The 19,643-nt window shown below is 43.3% G+C and overlaps 1 protein-coding gene across 2 annotated transcripts in view; it reads left to right on the top strand.

Moving 5' to 3' along the window:
• Positions 1-19,643, top strand: part of LOC129858172 (phospholipid-transporting ATPase IA-like) — a 216,696-nt gene that overhangs the window by 95,004 nt on the left and 102,049 nt on the right. For both annotated transcript variants that reach the window (XM_055927193.1, XM_055927194.1), the window contains exons 5-14: positions 847-892; positions 3,782-3,822; positions 7,939-8,012; positions 9,508-9,577; positions 9,870-9,997; positions 10,392-10,503; positions 10,653-10,818; positions 13,924-14,051; positions 14,317-14,394; positions 14,709-14,797. In XM_055927193.1, coding sequence (XP_055783168.1) covers positions 847-892; positions 3,782-3,822; positions 7,939-8,012; positions 9,508-9,577; positions 9,870-9,997; positions 10,392-10,503; positions 10,653-10,818; positions 13,924-14,051; positions 14,317-14,394; positions 14,709-14,797 — 932 coding nt within the window. The remainder of the gene's footprint in view (positions 1-846; positions 893-3,781; positions 3,823-7,938; positions 8,013-9,507; positions 9,578-9,869; positions 9,998-10,391; positions 10,504-10,652; positions 10,819-13,923; positions 14,052-14,316; positions 14,395-14,708; positions 14,798-19,643) is intronic.

Below are 19,643 nucleotides of genomic sequence, written 5' to 3' on the forward strand. Positions count from 1 at the left end.
CATTGCCCTGACCTCAATCCTATATAAAATGTGTGGCAGAACTGAAAAAGCGTGTGCGAGCAAGGAGGCCTACAAACCTGATTCAGTTACACCAGCTCTGTCAGGAGAAATGGGCCAAAAGCTTGTGGAACGCTATCCAAAACGTTTGACCCAAGTTCAACAATTTAAAGGCAATGATACCATATCCTAATTGAGTGTATGTAAACTTCTGACCCACTGGGAATGTGATGAAATAAATTAAAGCTGAAATAAATTATTCTCTCTACTATTATTCTGACATTTCACATTCTTAATATAAAGGGGTGATCCTAACTGACCTGAAACAGGGAATTTTTACGAGGATTAAATGTCAGGAATTTTGAAAAAATTTGTTTAGATGTATTTGGCTAAGGTGTATGTAAACTTCTGACTTCAACTTTAATTATTGGACTATAAATTGTGCCTTCCTGTGTTTTACTTACGCTAAAATTTGTGTTGTATTTGACTCAGCCATTTTCTTTGTTCATATTCTTATCTTTTATTATTTCTTATTGTTGTTGCATTGTCCAGAAGGAGCCTGTGAGTAAGCATTTAGTTGGAAGGTGTGTGTCCCTTAAGTACGACTAATACAACGTCAAACTTTCTGGGGCATCAGATTCCGGGTGGTTTTCCTATTAGGGTTAGCTTATAGGAATCTGTTGTAATCCGCCACAACAGATAGTTTCAGTCCAAAATGGCACCCTATTCCCCATGTAGTCCACCACTTCTTCAATGCAGTCATCATTCTCTTGACTTTATTACTAGTGTATTGCCTCAATGGCTTAACTTTCTATCTTGGCTAAACAGGTTTCTTTTGTCTGTTTGCAGAAACGTCACAACGCTGACAGTGTCGTCAACAAGAAGGAATGTCAAGGTACTGCCCAATTCTTTCTGTCTTTGTTGTTGTAATTATAGATTGATTGATGTTTTATTGCCCTTCAAGTGGTAATTATTTTCATAGCTCACTAAGAAGGTCTCAAGTTGCATATATATATATATATATATATATATATATATATATATATATATATATATATATATATATATATATATATATATATATATATATATATATATATATATATATATATATATATATATATATATATATATATATATATATATATATATATATATATATACTACCATTCAAAAGTTTGGGGTCACTTAGAAATGTCCTTGTTGAAAACATACATGAAATGAGTTGCAAGGAAATATAGTCAAGACGTTGACAAGGTTATAAATAATGATTTTTTTATTGAAATAATAATTGTGTCCTTCAAACTTTGCTTTCGTCAAAGAGTCCTCCATTTGCAGCAATTACAGCCTTGCGGACCTTTGGCATTCTAGTTGTCAATTTGTTGAGGTAATCTGAAGAGATTTCACCCCATGCTTCCTGAAGCACCTCCCATAAATCAGATTGGCTTGAGATCAATAGGGTTGACATCTGGTGACTGTGCTGGCCGTCCATTATAGACAGAACACCAGCTGACTGCGTCTTCCCTAAATAGTTCTTGCATAGTTTCAAATCAAATCAAAGTTTATTTGTCACGTGCGCCGAATACAACAGGTGTAGTAGACCTTACAGTGAAATGCTTACTTACAGGCTCTAACCAATAGTGCAAAAAAGGTGTTAGGTGAACAATAGGTAAGTAAAGAAATAAAACAACAGTTAAAAGACCAGCTATATACAGTAGCGAGGCTATGAAAGTAGCAAGGCTACTTACAGACATCGGTTTGTCAGGCTGATTGAGGTAGTATGTACATGTAGATATGGTTAAAGTGACTATGCATATATGATGAACAGAGAGTGGCAGTAGCGTAAAAGAGGGAATGGTGGGTGGCGGGACACAATGCAGATAGCCCGGTTAGCCAATGTGCGGAGCACTGGTTGGTCGGCCCAATTGAGGTAGTATGTACATATATGTATAGTTAAAGTGACTATGCATATATGATAAACAGAGAGTAGCAGCAGCATAAAAGAGGGGTTGGGGGGGCACACAATGCAAATAATCCAGGTAACCATTTGATTACCTGTTCAGGAGTCTTATGGCTTGGGGGTAAAAACTGTTGAGAAGCCTTTTTGTCCTAGACTTGGCACTCCGGTACCGCTTGCCATGCGGTAGTAGAGAGAACAGTCTATGACTGGGGTGGCTGGGGTCTTTGACAATTTTTAGGGCTTTCCTCTGACACCGCCTGGTGTAGAGGTCCTGGATGGCAGGCAGCTTAGCCCCAGTGATGTACTGGGCCAGACGCACTACCCTCTGTAGTGCCTTGCGCTCAGAGGCCGAGCAATTGCCGTACCAGGCAGTGATGCAACCAGTCAGGATGCTCTCGATGTTGCAGTTGTAGAACCTTTTGAGGATCCCAGGACCCATGCCAATCCTTTTTAGTTTCCTGAGGGGGAATAGGCTTTGTCGTGGCCTCTTCACGACTGTCTTGGTGTGTTTGGACCATTCTAGTTTGTTGTTGATGTGGACACCAAGGAACTTGAAGATCTCAACCTGCTCCACTACAGCCCCGTCGATGAGAATGGGGGCGTGCTCGGTCCTCCTTTTTCTTGTAGTCCACAATCATCTCATTTGGCGCTGTGCTTTGGGCCAGTGTTCTGTTGTTGGAAGAAATTGTCTCCAATTAAGCGCCCTCCACAGGGTATGGCCTGGGGTTGCAAAATGGAGTGATAGCCTTCCTTCTTCAATATCCCTTTTACCCTGTACAAATCTCCCACTTTACCACCACCAAAGCCCCCCCAGACCATCACATCACATCCAGTGTGCCTCCAGCACTCCTCCAGCATCTTAATTTTTTCTGCGTCTCACAAATGTTTTTCTTTGTGATCCGAACCCCTCAAACTTAGATTTGTCTGTCCATAACAATTTTTTCCAATCTTCCTCTGTGTTCTTTTGCCCATCTTAATATTTACATTTTATTGGCCTGTCTGAGATATGGCTTTTTCTTTGCAACTCTGCCTAGACGGCCAGCATCCCGGAGTCGCCTCTTCACTGTTGACGTTGAGACTGGTGTTTTGCGGGTACTATTTAATGAAGCTGCCAGTTGTGGACTTGTGAGGCGTCTGTTTCTCAAACTAGACAGTCGAATGTACTTGTTCAGTTGTGCACCGGGGCCTTTCTATTCTGGTTAGATCCAGTTTGCGTTCTGTGAAGGGAGTAGTACACAGCGTTGTACCAGATCTTCAGTTTCTTGGCAATTTCTCGCATGTAATAGCCTTCATTTCTCAGAACAAGAATAGACTGACAAGTTTCAAAAGAAAGTTATTTGTTTCTGGCCATTTTGAGCCTGTAATCGAACCCACAAATGCTGATGCTCTAGATACTCAACTAGTCTAAAGAAGGCAAGTTTTATTGCTTCTTTAATCAGTAGAACAGTTTTCAGCTGTGCTAACATAATTGCAAAATGGTTTTCTAATGGTCAGTAAGCCTTTTAAAATGATAAACTTGGATTAGTTAACACAACGTGCCGTTGTGCCGACATTAACAATGTCTTCACTGTATTTCTGATCAATTTGATGTTATTTTAATGGACCAAACCTTTGAATGTGTGTGTGTGTACATTGTGTGTATGTAGGCCTAGCCTCCAAAACATGAATGTATTTCTTTGTTGTCGAATGACAAGACATAATATATGGCTCGGTATGCATTGTGTAACACTGTGCCTTCCAAGTAGGCTAAACAAAGCATGGTGGTGGTGATTTGTCTTGCGTGTCCCAACACTTCTTTTACCTTTTTGTCTCTGCTCTTTAAAGTGCTGAGGAATGGTGCCTGGGAGATCGTGCACTGGGCCAAGGTACATTACCAGACTACCTCCTTTTAACTTAAAGTTCTGTATTCTGCAATTCAGTGTTAGATTGTTCCGCACTCTGAAAGTAGTCTATGCACCAGGAGAGACAGTAGGGTAATCCATGGATCGGTTTTTATTTGAACCGCCATTACAAACTTCTGCTAACTTTAGCCACAGGTAGTTGATTATCAATGGGAGTGATGGGGGCAACCATGCAAATAAGTAAAGTAATGGACAAATACATTTTTTTAAGGATGCTGGGATCATCTAACATTAATTTGTAAAATACGGAACTTCCCCTTTAACCAACGGCATCAGGCAGGGGTGTGATGTTATTCTAGGAGAGATATTCATAGACAGCCACTGACATCCCACAAGAACTGGAACAAAGAACAGATGTTGATGAGGATGTGTCCACAACAGTCTCTTCCTATCCAATCTTTCTATATTTAGTACACACACACACACACACACACACACACACACACACACACACACACACACACACACCTCCTGTTTGCCATCCGGCCCCTTTCATCAGCCTGGCCTGGTCACTAATTAATCCACTGCTTCCATGTGGACGGACAGCGATAAGAAGAGAAGGAAGGCTATGCCCGAGAACATAACAGACATGGAGAGAGAGAGCAGCTTTTCGTCCAGTGGTCATAAAACACCCCAGTTAATTACCGTGTCAGAAATGGTCCACCCACAACAATCAGGTGAAAAAGCAAAAAAGGTAAGGATGTGTGATATTAATAGCCTGGCCGTTAAATAGAAGGCACACGCAACTGGTTTCTCCTTACTATAGCGCTGCTGGGGTGGTGAGAGGCAGGAGAAGACATTAAGAAAAGATTCACCATTGCCTCTGGTTCTGGAGAATGCATGGTTTTAGTGGCCCGGGTAAATATATTGTAATTTCAAACCGGGAGAGGTTTGTTTTTTACCATTACTGTAGGAAATTGCCTCTGAAATTGGGGAAGCCAAACACTTAATGATGAACCCCAGAGGATACATAACAAGGTGAATTACTGATCTAGATATTATATTAATGCTTATTGGAAGATCTCATTCTGACATTTTGAGCAGAAACAAAAGATTTTGCTGGGGTATGAAATACAGATGCAGATATTTAGAGTCGTGTTCATTAGGGCACACTAACACCGTAACAGAAAATGAAAACAAGTCTAGGTTGTCCCTTCCTGTTACATGACACTTTCTTCCGTTAGGTGCCTAATAAACACGACCCAGGTTTTCTGCCTGGTTGACCAACCCCGGAAAGACGACTGGCTTATTTATTCCCCTGTTTTATCATTTCTATTATTTCACTACGATTGTTTACTTCTCATTTTTCACATGATGATCATGTGAAAAAGTTCCATGACTTTCCATGAATTCCCAGGCAGTGGTCTCTATCCATCAGTAACCAGTGTGTTTCTTCTAGGCAGTGGGCTCTATCCATCAGTAACCAGTGTGTTTCTTCTAGGCAGTGGTCTCTATCCATCAGTAACCAGTGTGTTTCTTCTAGGCAGTGGGCTCTATCCATTAGTAACCAGTGTGTTTCTTCCAGGCAGTGGTCTCTATCCATCAGTAACCAGTGTGTTTCTTCTAGGCAGTGGTCTCTATCGATCAGTAACCAGTGTGTTTCTTCCAGGCAGTGGTCTCTATCCATCAGTAACCAGTGTGTTTCTTCCAGGCAGTGGTCTCTATCCATCAGTAACCAGTGTGTTTCTTCCAGGCAGTGGTCTCTATCCATCAGTAACCAGTGTGTTTCTTCCAGGCAGTGGTCTCTATCCATCAGTAACCAGTGTGTTTCTTCCAGGCAGTGGGCTCTATCCATCAGTAACCAGTGTGTTTCTTCCAGGCAGTGGTCTCTATCCATCAGTAACCAGTGTGTTTCTTCCAGGCAGTGGGCTCTATCCATCAGTAACCAGTGTGTTTCTTCCAGGCAGTGGTCTCTATCCATCAGTAACCAGTGTGTTTCTTCCAGGCAGTGGGCTCTATCCATCAGTAACCAGTGTGTTTCTTCCAGGCAGTGGTCTCTATCCATCAGTAACCAGTGTGTTTCTTCCAGGCAGTGGGCTCTATCCATCAGTAACAGTGTGTTTCTTCCAGGCAGTGGTCTCTATCCATCAGTAACCAGTGTGTTTCTTCCAGGCAGTGGTGGGAGATATAATTCGAGTAGGATGCTCAGATTACGTACCTGCGGACTCTTTCCTCCTATCATCCAGGTAGAGGTCTGTGGGTTCACCTTGCTGTTCCTGCCAGACCCTGAGGACATCTCCTGTTCTCTCTCTCCCTCCCTCTCTCTGTCAGCTCACACAAGGAAGCGGTGATTGATTCCAAATAAGAGCAGACATTTTAAGTGCCTCGATTAAAAACGTTGGCCTACTATCAAAGCAGGTTAAGTGCCTGCTACATTTTCAATGTTGTGAAGATCCAGATCTGCTGCTACTGCTATTGAAAATAGTTTTAAAGACTGAGAAACAGTATTGCATTGTGGGAATCATCACTTCCTTCTAACATGTCTTCACGTCCTTTCCCCCTTCACCTTTTCAAACTTAATTTGGACCAGGTCTTACTTTGGGCCCTGCATCGGTTTACTTTCTGATTATGTCCTTTCTGACCTATTACCCATACTTTGAAAAAGCTGAAACAATGCAACAGACCTACACGCTGTACTGAATCCAGATGGCACAGGCCTACACGCTGTACTGAATCCAGATGGCACAGGCCTACACGCTGTACTGAATCCAGATGGCACAGAACTACACGCTGTACTGAATCCAGATGGCACAGGCTTACACGCTGTACTGAATCCAGATTTCCCAGGCCTACACGCTGTACTGAATCCAGATGGCACAGGCCTACACGCTGTACTGAATCCAGATGGCACAGGCCTACACGCTGTACTGAATCCAGATGGCACAGGCCTACACGCTGTACTGAATCCAGATGGCACAGGCTTACACGCTGTACTGAATCCAGATGGCACAGGCTTACACGCTGTACTGAATCCAGATGGCACAGGCCTACACGCTGTACTGAATCCAGATGGCACAGGCCTACACGCTGTACTGAATCCAGATGGCACAGGCCTACACGCTGTACTGAATCCAGATGGCACAGGCCTACACGCTGTACTGAATCCAGATGGCACAGGCCTACACGCTGTACTGAATCCAGATGGCACAGGCCTACACGCTGTACTGAATCCAGATGGCACAGGCCTACACGCTGTACTGAATCCAGATGGCACAGGCCTACACGCTGTACTGAATCCAGATGGCACAGGCCTACACGCTGTACTGAATCCAGATGGCACAGGCCTACACGCTGTACTGAATCCAGATGGCACAGGCCTACACGCTGTACTGAATCCAGATGGCACAGGCCTACACGCTGTACTGAATCCAGATGGCACAGGCCTACACGCTGTACTGAATCCAGATGGCACAGGCCTACACGCTGTACTGAATCCAGATGGCACAGGCTTACACGCTGTACTGAATCCAGATGGCACAGGCCTACACGCTGTACTGAATCCAGATGGCACAGACCTACATGCTGTACTGAATCCAGATGGCACAGGCCTACACGCTGTACTGAATCCAGATGGCACAGGCCTACACGCTGTACTGAATCCAGATGGCACAGGCCTACACGCTGTACTGAATCCAGATGGCACAGGCCTACACGCTGTACTGAATCCAGAAGGCACACTTTTTTGTCTGTGCACAGCAGCGATTTATTTGCACGTTAACCAGACCTCATCTAAAATCTCATTAAATTGTAATATCTCTCGCCCTATGATTTATATTGAGTAAATTGGGTTATTGTATTTGTATAGTACTGTATATGACGATCCTAAATGACTTGATATAGTTTGTAATAACCTTGTCCAAATGGCATTTGAAACCAGTTTATACCAAAACCTCTGCACGTGCAATGGTTACACTGTCCTTATTATTGCGTAAAATTAAACTATTCTCTTTTCCCTCCCTTGTTTTGGTGTTTGTTTGTACTCTACCTCTCACCCTCCTCCCCTTCTTCTCTCCCTAATGTCCTCCTCCTGGATGCCCCTGCTCTCGCTGGCCCCTCCTGGTGCGTGCTGGGTACTATCAGGTGGGCGTTGGGGAGGTGGTGAAAGCGGCCAATGGGGATCACCTCCCGGCCGACCTTGTCATTCTGTCTTCCAGGTCAGGAACCAAACCACACTGCCGTGCATGAGGGTGGGAGTGTGGCGGTGGGAGCGTGGGAAGAGGGGCATAGCATACAAGTCAACTACAACTCAGGACGTTTTGTCTTGCACTGCCAACATTAATGATAAATATTGGATTTGACATTCTAAGGCAGGAAGGTTAAGCTCTGGTTATGTTGGTAAAGCCAGAGATTAAGGTGAATAGGTCAGTGAACACATTGTTCCCATCTAGGCACAGTCAGATGCCTTAACAAGAAATGTTTTTATGGCTTGAAAATATAGCGAGACAAGACATAAATTATTGAATTGCTCTTTAAGACCTGTAACCAAACTGTTATTCGTCAAGCAAACATGGAAAGTGTTTCAGTTAGTTTTCTTAGTGTAGCACCACAGAAAAGCATGCTTTAGTTTGAGACAAGAACATAAATTTGTGTGTGAACTGTGAATGGGTTTCCATGTTCCTAACTGTGCATGGCTATATAAGTCAACCCTAAAACGTTGCATGCTGGGACCATAGAAATAGTGACATTTCTATGACTGACATGACAACATTTTAATTTATCTTGGCATATTTGTTTATATTTTTATTTAACCTTTATTTAACTAGACAAGTCAGTTAAGAGCAAATTCTTATTTACAATGACGTCCTACCCCGGCCAAACCCTAACCCGGACTACGCTGTGATACAGCCTGGAATTGAACCAGGCATAATAGCATATTGTAACATGCTTACAACAATATATCTACTATAACCAAGTAGATATTTGGAATATTTGATTAATACTAAATATTAATGAATACTCCAACAGTGTTGTTGATGCACTGGTCCCATCTTGTCAACAGGATATTTGAAGCATGACTGACTGGGTTTAGAACATTCCTGCAGAGCAATTGTCTGTGGTCAGGAATCCAAAACCCTTATTGATCACCCAATGACTCAAAACAGCTGAAACTACTACCTCATTGATTGAGATTAGGGTTCGAGTGGGACAAAACCCTTTTGGATTTTCTCCTTCTTCCCCTGTTTTTGGATGGGCCCTTGTCATGCATCAATCACTCTATTAAAAGAGCAGCTAACCAGCGACCCCGCCTGGTCCGGTGCGCTCTGTAACTCTGTCCCTGTGTCTGTCAGAGTCCCATTTGTTCTGCTGTGATTCTAGTGCTCGCTCTGCATGCCTGCTTACTTTCTCTGTCTTTGAAAGTCGACTGAGTTCAAGGACAGCTGCAAACAAAGATGTTAGCCTTGCCTGTGCCGCTTTTCCAGGACTTGGGGCTGTCATAAAATGTTTGGCTGTGTTAGTTCGAAACAACTTGGTATCAGAAAACTTTGCGGTCTTTGTTTGTTGAAGTCCCACCTCCTTATTTTTATCAAAAATCATCATTAAATAGATGAATGAGTCTGTTTTGAATATTATATAGAATTAACTTTTATCTTAACTTCTCCAGGTCCGATGTTCAATTTGATGCTTTTTTGTATCCCCTTTTTAAACAAGTGAGCCCCAAGGCATGTGCTACATTGAGACGTCAAACTTGGATGGAGAAACGAACCTCAAAATCCGACAGGTGATTATTTCTCTCTCCTACATTTTCCTTTACTCCATCTCCTGGGAAATAGGCAACTTGGAAGTATTGAACTAAAACTCAGCCGGGGAGGACTTTTGGTCAGCCTTCCAGGAGTTTCCCAGATGAGATGTTCTGATATTTTTTCTGATATTTCAGAAACCACATTAACCAATTTTAGCTCAGTCCATTACGAAAGTGAAGTGTTTTCTCAATATAGGCTATCCCCTTTATTGACTTAATTGAAATATAATTGGAACCTGGAACCTTTGTGTGTGTGTGTGTACACACAAAGGGACTGCAAATCACCTCGGAGATCAAGGACATTGACAGCCTGATGCGTCTCTCTGGGCGCATGGAGTGCGAGAGCCCCAACCGCCATCTCTATGAGTTTGTGGGCAACATTCGTCTGGACGGACACAGGTGGGACACAACACACCGCTCTTCCCTTTTCAACCAGCTAGCAGCTTTTCCACCACAGTGAATTGTGTGGGTTTGTGGCTAATTTAATGTTTCTATGAAGTAAAGAGAAGATTAGAAGCACCTGCTTAGTGTTAGTTTATGTGTTTGTTTGGGGGCTTTGCCAATCCATAGTAAGAAAGAACATGGTGTCAGTCATCTGAAATACAGACTTGCATCTCAATCCTGAGGTAGAACAAAGTCCCTGAAAACTGGAAGAATTGAGGACTTCTGTTCCCTCCGTACTCAGTGACAGTGTCACTATAGCAGTAATAGCTCAACGTTGGATTTGAGTTCCATAGTTTCACACACTACGCCTATGCTGGAGACTCACGGACACTTCTGTTTGTGACTCCAGCACCGTGCCTCTGGGCCCGGACCAGATTCTGCTGCGAGGTGCCCAGCTGAGGAACACCCAGTGGGTCCATGGCGTCGTGGTCTACACTGGACACGACACCAAGCTCATGCAGGTGAAGCCCTCTGCTGGTCCACATGTACATTTGTCCTTTAGCGGACATTCTTATCCAGAGCCACTTAGGTTTGTAAGAAACCCACATATCAGTCATTTTTTGGGGGGTTTTGTATTATAACTTCTATTATGTCTGTTACTTTTGTCCAGAATTCCACACGGCCGCCTCTGAAGCTGTCCAACGTGGAGCGCATCACAAACTTCCAAATTCTACTGCTGTTCGGCTGTCTACTGGCCATCTCTCTGGTTTGTTCAATCGGACAGACCATCTGGAAGTACCAGTACGGCAATGCAGCCTGGTACATGGACTTGAACTGTAAGCGCACCAATGCAAGATATAGTTCACATATTGTCTGCTTTTTGAGTTAAGTTTTGTTGATGTCGCTGTGTCATTGTTTCTTTTACTTTGCCTCTGTTAAAGTATGTATTTGCAACACAAGTCAAATATGTGGCGATGGGGATTGATGGTATTCCCATGTAAACATAACTGATTGTGACATGCATAGATGTGATGTGAATGAAAGGAATGGTTGAATATCAGTGCCCTGCTGTACATTTTGGTTAATTTCTAATGTTCTGTTTTGGTTCTTTGTTTTTCTTTGTTGTTTTTTAACAGCTCCAGGTAACAACCATTTAAAAGCCTTGGCCAATCCGTGAATGACCCTTCCATACTAACACCCTAACTGAAGCTCTGCCTATGCTAAGCCCCCTCTATATGGTTGTCGTATTTTGTAAGGGCCCTCTTGCCATGGACAGCACAGGCCAGGGATCCGATGCTAGGTTTACCCCTCCAGCTCTTACGCTCTACTCTTTAGTTCCTTTTAGTGCCTGATCCACACAGTGTTTCCCCTTTTCTCCTCCATTCGTGTGTGATGCGTTAAACTCTTTGCAAACCTAGGCCTCAGATCCAGACCCCCTTTTATTGTGCCTTTTTTTTACCACAAATCTCTTTGAGATGAGGTTGCGCTCAGGAAGCTCTTGGTAGGCAGGATTCTTCTACGTGTAGCTGAACATAGATGCTGCAGTACAACCCAGGGGTTACCGGTGACATTTTCTAAATGCCTCTCTCCCTCCCTCCGCTGCCAGTGTTTATTCTTTATAAAGCAAAACAGAGAGCGAAGGAGTGATTCAAAACCTATTTCAGCACAAGATAGATTTTCACATCCACTCTTGAGACATGTTTTTCAATTAAAGCCGGTGTTAGACTAACTATTATTGAAAGAATAAAACTGACAGGTAATAGAACCTTACAGCCTCAGTAGTAGAATGAAGGTTAGATCACCTCTGTGGCTACTTGAAAAGTGCTTTAGTATTTTTTCCCCCATTGCTAAAGATGGCCTTATTTTCCAATGAGTCTGTGAGCCTCGTTTTGCAAACTGATTAACGTCTCACTACAGCCATTACTCTATATTCAACTAGGCCTGTGTTAGGAGAGGTTGTCAATTTCATGCTTGTTTTATGACCTACTCTCCCCTCAATCTCAGAAAATTTGATTGGCTCGATCTCCAGGGGTTTCACTGCTCTTGTTTGTACCTTTGAAACTCCCACCTAAAAGACCCCCATCCTATGGGGTGGAGCAGAGAGTGGTGTTCAAATGAGGGTGATGTGAGTCATAAAGCAGGCGTCCATCTTGAGACTGACTGTTCCTTTTAGGGAGGGAGGGACTCAGTCCACTGAAGATTTTTCCAACCTGTGTCAAAAGAGAGAGGTGGTGAATTCATCAAATCATATTAACTTTCGCTGTAGCATTTACATACTGCTTACCCAAATTACTTGACTGTAATTGCACATTGAGACATGTCAACACAATCTGTAGTCAGATGGAGAGTACAATGTCAAGATGAATGGACTGGCAGTGCATGCTGGTTAGTGGGGAGAGAAACTGGATCACCACACATCAAACCACATACTGTACGTTCCCCATACAGTATGTCAAAGAGGGCACGTTTATGTTTATGCATACACGATAAATAATTAACTTGATATTGACGCAGCCTACACTGCTGACATCCAAACTGGCAAACTGGTTCCCAGTCTTTAGATCTTAACAGCCTTTATGCAGATGAAGAGTTGAAAATAACTTCCGGCCATTTGTTATATGTTCACGCCACCTGTTACACACCACTTTCACTTAAATTCCCGTCCACTAAAAAGCAGGTTGCTGGTTTTTGCAGATTTTGTCGGTTTCTGCTGACTGCCCACTGCTTAAACAGCTTACCCCTGCACTTCACCCGTTAACTCATCTTAAAAGTTAGCCAACGGTTGTGGCTGCTCTTTGCTCTACCATAGTAGAAAGTTATAGTAGAGGAGATGGGCTGGTTTTACTTTTGGATACGCATGCTCTGAAATAGAAGTAAATACTGATGCAAAATCACGTATTACCTGAATTTTACTCCAATATATCACAGCTTTAGTCAGACATAAGAAGGAGATAGAGGGGTGGATGGTGCATGTCTTGGTTTGTTGTGATTGACTTGCCCATGGCTGCAATTTAATCTGATCCCAACCTTATTTACCCCTCTGAGAATATACCAGTTCATGTGTAACAAGGTGACCTCACAAACTACAGAGAAAATAGTTACTTACAGGCCAATCACACTGCTCAATGTTGATCTCTAAATCTATCCTGTTCTTTTACACTCCTTGTTGGTTGGGACAGGAATGTGCTTTGGACTGAATCCCTCTCCTTTTGTCTTGAGACATCAAACTCGTTTGTCTTCCACCCCACCTCTGGCAAGCCCCCCTCCTCTCCTCTCTGTGTGCTGTCGTTCCAATAGCAGTAGCTTCCATTTTGAACCCCATCTTTTTTTTATGATTTCATCTTTAAGTCATTCTGTTGTGGGGAAAAGGGCTCCTCGCAACTGCTAAACTAAAGGGAAACGCTTTGGTTGAGGAAAGTTTCTCTTGCGACCCCTGCAAGCTGAGGAAAGGTAATTCACATCACTCATGTTTTTGTGTGAGCTACTACTCTGACAGTGGGGGTTGTATGTCTCCTTTTTGGTGTTTTTGATTGTTTCATCGTGGATCGGGTGAAAGAGAATCCATAATTCCTCACAGTGCGTTGTGGAATTCATTGCCTGGATCATGCTGGATGCCAAGGCTGCTGCTATATGACATATATGATTCTACTCTAGATCATTCCCATTTCTGTAGCCAGAATTATGGGACCTTAATTGGAGTAAATATCAATTTCAGTGGCGAGAAGAGGATGAAGTGGGGTGGAAGAGATGGGTATTAAATCTCACCTAATGCACAACATTGATACAACGTTGTACAAGGCATACACTGCGTTGTGAAAACGTTGAGCATTAGAACTCTGGGAACTGGGCTTTTTCCCGATGGTTTTGGGTGGGATTCAATGCTGACAAAAATCTGGTCTATTGTTCCTCTCTCCCCCCGAATCTTGCCGTCCTCCTGACAGATGGTGGTGCCGCAAACTTTGGCCTCAACTTCCTCACCTTCATCATTCTCTTCAACAACCTGATCCCCATCAGTCTGCTGGTGACTCTGGAGGTCATCAAGTTCACACAGGCCTTCTTCATCAACTGGGTGAGAGAAGACACATGATTTGGAGTCCCGTGGTTATCAATGACTGGGGTTGGGGGTCAATTACATGTATTGGTAATTCACTCAATTCAGTTTACTTCCTAATTTGAAATGTATTTGACCCCCAACCCTGTTAATGTCTCATAGCTCTGACCCCAATTCAAGTCTTTCGTGCATGGCACACAGGTCTCTTGCGGTCTAGTCACTTGATGTCAAAGTTGAAATGTTTGAAGTTGTTGTCTCATAACATTCTATATGATTATTTCAGGATACAGACATGCTCTATGAGCCCACTAACACCCCAGCCGTGGCTCGCACTTCCAACCTGAATGAAGAACTAGGACAGGTAATGCTACTTGTTCAACATTTTTATGAATTATATTTAATTCATTAATTATTTCCACCTTCCCCTGCACATAGTAGTTGCAGCAAATACACATTTGTTGACAAAAAATGAATTCTAGTCACCCATGGATTGGTGTTGGTTACCATTTGAAGTAAAGCGTTTATGCAGTCTGATCTTATTCCATTACTGATTTAAATGGAACGCCACTTGGCTCAACGTTCCTGTCGCTGGTGTGCCGCTGGTCGACACTAAGCAATGATTGGCTGTCTCCGATCGACACTGAGCAGTGATTAGCTGTCTCGCTCTTGTCACAGGTGAAATACATCTTCTCCGACAAGACGGGGACTCTGACCTGCAACGTGATGCAGTTCAAGAAGTGCACCGTCGCCGGCGTGGCCTACGGGTAAGATTTGACTCCACTCCCCCTCGCTTGTTTACAACCCTCTATCACTCCTCTCTCCCTCTACCACTCCTCTCTCCTTCCTCCCTCCTCTCTCCCAACCACCTTCATTAAGTGAAGTGTTTACTGTGGTATACAGCTGTATGTCTGCCACTCCTTGTCCTGTTCCCAGCCGCCTCATTAGCAGCTGCATCAGTGCGTTCCACTCTTCGACGCAGACTATAAATAACACGGCATACTGTTTGCACGCAAAGGCATTTTTCCCCCCCAGAACAGTTGTGATAATTGTCTGTCTGTCTTTTTATTTTATTTAATTAAAAAACAAAATGTTTATGAGAGTGTGATGATGATGGGTAGAGCTTCCATGTTGTTGCTTAGCTCTGTATTGGAGCGCTGACCAGGAATTAATGCAGTATGTATTGTGGTTGTAATAGATGCTAGGGACCTTTACCCATCAGATCAGCTGTGGTATACTCAACTGCTCACAGCTGTTCAGTAAGGCTGTTCAAATTATACCACCTCTGGGATAGCCTAGACTGTATAGTTAGTTGAGTCTTCAAAAACTCATGTAATGTTGTAACAGAGTGCTTTAATCTCAGCCCGTGTTTTTATTTGATGGTCTTACACTGCAGGAGGGAGTTGTCCTGTTAGTTCCTAATGCATTTGTTCTGTGAATATGCTATCAGTTCCTTTCTGCAATTTGAAAATGACACACATTGCTTAGTGTGATACAGGCAGCTAAGACGCTCCCAGGGAACTGTGGCTGCATCCCAAATGGCACCCTTTTCCATATAGTGCAGTAACTTTGACCAGAGTCTTATGGGCCTTGGTCCAAAGTAGTGCACTTTAAAGAGAATAGGGTGCAGACTGAATATCTCAGCAGAGCGTGACAATACATGATTAATTCAATTAAAAACATGCTTGAGGAAGTGCAGGGTTGGGGGACAAGAACGCCTGTTTTATCTCCAGTGCCACTGGTGAAGCTGTCCGACCTGCGAGCTAGAGAAGGACAAGTAGATGCTACGCCTTCCTTTCCAGCCAAGGTTCAGGTTGCTACGCCTTCCTTTCTAGCCAAGGTTCAGGTGCAAGGAGGGGAAAAAACACATCAATCAAAGAACCATTAGATTTGTTTGGAGTGTTCAAGAATATCAGTTTCTTCTTTTTTTCAAAGCTAGAGAAGCATGCCATAAACACATTGACAGCAGGTTTCTGATATGTATCCCCAAATCGAGTGGGGGAAATTGATACGTTAGAATGTGATCAAAGCATAGTGTGCTGTACTGTGTAACCATCTCTGCTGTAATCTACCCATTTAACCACTAACATGTCAGTCATAATCACATTTAAATTTAAATTCTCTTACGGTCTCCTTTAACCGTTGACTTTCTGGGGACCATCATGGAGAAAGGGGCTCTACTACAGTGACACAAGATCTTTGCCTGGTCCTGGATCTTCTCCGGCTGCCTTGCCAACTCCTATGGCCATTTGGCATGACCACACAAACATATAGGATCAGGTTTAGGAAGCTGTCTGCCATTGCAGGCCTATAGCCGGAAAGTCGGAAGTTTTCATACACTTAGGTTGGAGTCATTAAAACGTGTTTTTCAACCACTTCACACATTTCTTGTTAACAAACTATAGTTTTGTGCATGACACAAGTAATTTTTCCAACAATTGTTTACAGACAGATTATTTCACTTATAATTCACTGTGTCACATTTCCAGTGGGTCAGAAGTTTACATCCACTAAGTTGACTGTGCCTTTAACTTTAAACAGCTTGGACAATTCCAGAAAATGATGTCATGGCTTTAGAAGCTTCTGATAGGCTAATTGATATAATTTGAGTCAATTGGAGGTGTACCTGTGGATGTATTTCAAGGCCTACCTTCAAACTCAGTGCCTCTTTGCTTGACATCATGGGAATATCAAAAGAAATCAGCCAAGACCTCAGAAACAAATTGTGAACCTCCACAAGTCTGGTTCATCCTTGAGAGCAATTTCCAAATGCCTGAAGGTATCACGTTCATCTGTACAAACAATAGTACGCAAATATAAAGACCATGGGACCACGCAGCTGTCATACCGCTCAGGAAGGAGATGTATTCTGTCTCCTAGAGATGAACGTACTTTGGTGCGAAATGTGCAAATCAATCCCAGAACAACAGCAAAGGACCTTGTGAAGATGCTGGAGGAAAACGATACAAAAGTATCTCTATCCACAGTAAAACAAGTCCTATATCGACACAACCTGAAAGGCCGCTCAGCAAGGAAGAAGCCACTGCTCCAAAACCGCCATAAAAAAGCCAGACTAAGGTTTACAACTGCACATGGGGACAAAGATCGTACTTTTTTGAGAAATGTCCTCTGGTCTGATGAAACAAAAATAGAACTGTTTGGCCATAATGACCATTGTTATGTTTGGAGGGAAAAGGGTGATGCTTGCAAGATGAAGAACACCATCCCAACCTTGAAGCACGGGGGGGGCAGCATCATGTTGTGGGGGTGCTTTGCTGCAGGAGGGACTTGTGCACTTCACGAAATAGATCATGAGGAAGGAACATTATGTGGATATATTGAAGCAACATCTTAAGACATCAGTCAGGAAGTTAAAGCTTGGTCGCAAATGGGTCTTCCAAATGGACAATGACCCCAAGCAAAGTTGTGGCAAAATGGCTTAAGGACAACAAAGTCAAGTTATTGGCGTGGCCATCACAAAGCCCTGAACTCAATCCTATAGAAAATTTGTGGGCAGAACTGAAAAAGCGTGTGTGAGCAAGGAGGCCTACAAACCTGACTCGGTTACACCAGCTCTGTCAGGAGGAATGGACCAAAATTGACCCAACTTATTGTGGGAAGCTTGTGGAAGGCTATGCAAAACGTTTGACCCAAGTTAAATAATTTAAAGGCAATGCTACCAAATACTAGTTAAGTGCTTTTTAACTTCTGACCCTCTGGGAATGTGATGAAAGAAATTAAAGCTGAAATAAATCATTCTCTCTCTTATTATTCTGACATTTCACATTCTTAAAATAAAGTGGTGATCCTAACTGTCCTAAGACAGGGAATCTTTACTAGGATTAAATGTCAGGAATGGTAAAAACTGAGTTAAATGTATTTGGCTAAGGTGTATGTAAACTTCTGACTTCAACTGTGTGTCTTGCCTTCAACCAGTATCCAGATAGATATTTGCCTTTCAGTCTCTCAAAAACCAGGCCGCAATTGAAAGGGGCTGCTCAGTCACACCATTCATGGATATGGATCTGTGCTTTCATCAGAGGAGCCTAGAGTTATTGTGCTGATCCGATCCCTGTGGGCTCCCTTCCTCTCAGCCACTCCCACGACTGTCTGCTAAGCGTCACGTTCTCTCTCCCAGGCGGTTTGTAGGAGGCTTGATGATGGCTACGTTTTGATCCACAAACATAATTTTAGAAGTGCTCCACATAATTACCAGACCAAAGAGAAAATATAGAGCAATCTAGCTACCATTAATCTGGAAGGAGAAGTGCATTTCTAAGGCAATGCTCTGAATAATCTGAGCTGTCTGACAATGAGCGTCCTGAGAGAGGTCTTTAGTCTTTAATACGCTATGGATTTTAGTTTTCTGTTCGCTGCCTCAGTGTTTGCTCTTCCCAGCATCCCTAAGGTAGACTTTCTATGTCTTTACAATACTATTCTCAGTGATAGAGCAATGGTCACACAATTTGTCCTCATCTCCCAGTGGGCAAAACTGGTTGAAATGGTGTCATAATGACCTTTCTTCTTCTGGTTGAAATGGTGTCATAAGGACCTTTCTTCCTCTGGTTGCGACGACGCCAGTTCAATCGGCTTTTCCCTCTGGCTTGGTGAAGTCTTGTAATGGGTTCATGTCCTTACTACTGCTTCCCACTGCAAGTCTTAATTGCTCTTCCCAGGGTTCCAGTCCAGTCTGTGGTCTGTCAGCCTGGACAGCACAGTGCCCCACTGGAGTCAGAGGCCCAGTGTAATGTAACACACACACACACATCCACTCCACCACGTCGTCCTCCTCAAAGACTAATTAACTAGAGCAGTAATTAATATAGCCATCCCTATACGTGAAGACATTAATTAATTCAGCTGCACACTAGTGCTCTTAGAGACCTATAGTAGCAAGAGATGTGTGCTTGTCTTTTAGGAGTCTTCTAGTCACTGATCCAAGGTCAACCCTTATGGTGAATGTTAAGAATTGAGGGAGGGTAAGCTGATTTCAGACCTTTCTTTGACACACCTGAAAAGTAATAACATTCAAGAGTTGTGTATGTGGGTATGTCCGGTAACGGGAGTTAGATCTGTGAAAAGACCTAAGAATACAAAGCTCAGAATAGTGAATTCACTCCCAGCCTCCGAGTCTTATTTGGGCCAGTCAAAGTGGCCAAGCCACAATGTTCTCTTGTCATCTAGATAGCAGGACAGTGTCCGGTCAACTCAAATCCTCCCATGTACAATTAACAAAAGCCTGGACTCTGGACCGTAATTAGTTTGCCAGAGCGGAGATGTGAAAATAATTTGCCACTCTCGTCTTGGAGCAGTGTGCGCAGTGACCACATTTGGAGTTCCCAGTGGGGAAAACATGGCAGCCCATGAGCCACACACACACACACACACACACACACACACACACACACACACACACACACACACACACACACACACACACACACACACACACACACACACACACACACACACACACTGAGACAGACAGACAGACACACACACACACACACACTGAGACAGACAGGCAGACAGACATACAGACAGGATGTCGGGCTGAGAGGCCTAACCCAGCTGTCCTCTCGCTCGGCTGACCAAAGACAACTGGAGTGGAAG

This window comes from Salvelinus fontinalis, chromosome 6, assembly GCF_029448725.1.
Source record: "Salvelinus fontinalis isolate EN_2023a chromosome 6, ASM2944872v1, whole genome shotgun sequence".
NCBI classification, from domain to species: Eukaryota; Metazoa; Chordata; class Actinopteri; order Salmoniformes; family Salmonidae; genus Salvelinus; species Salvelinus fontinalis.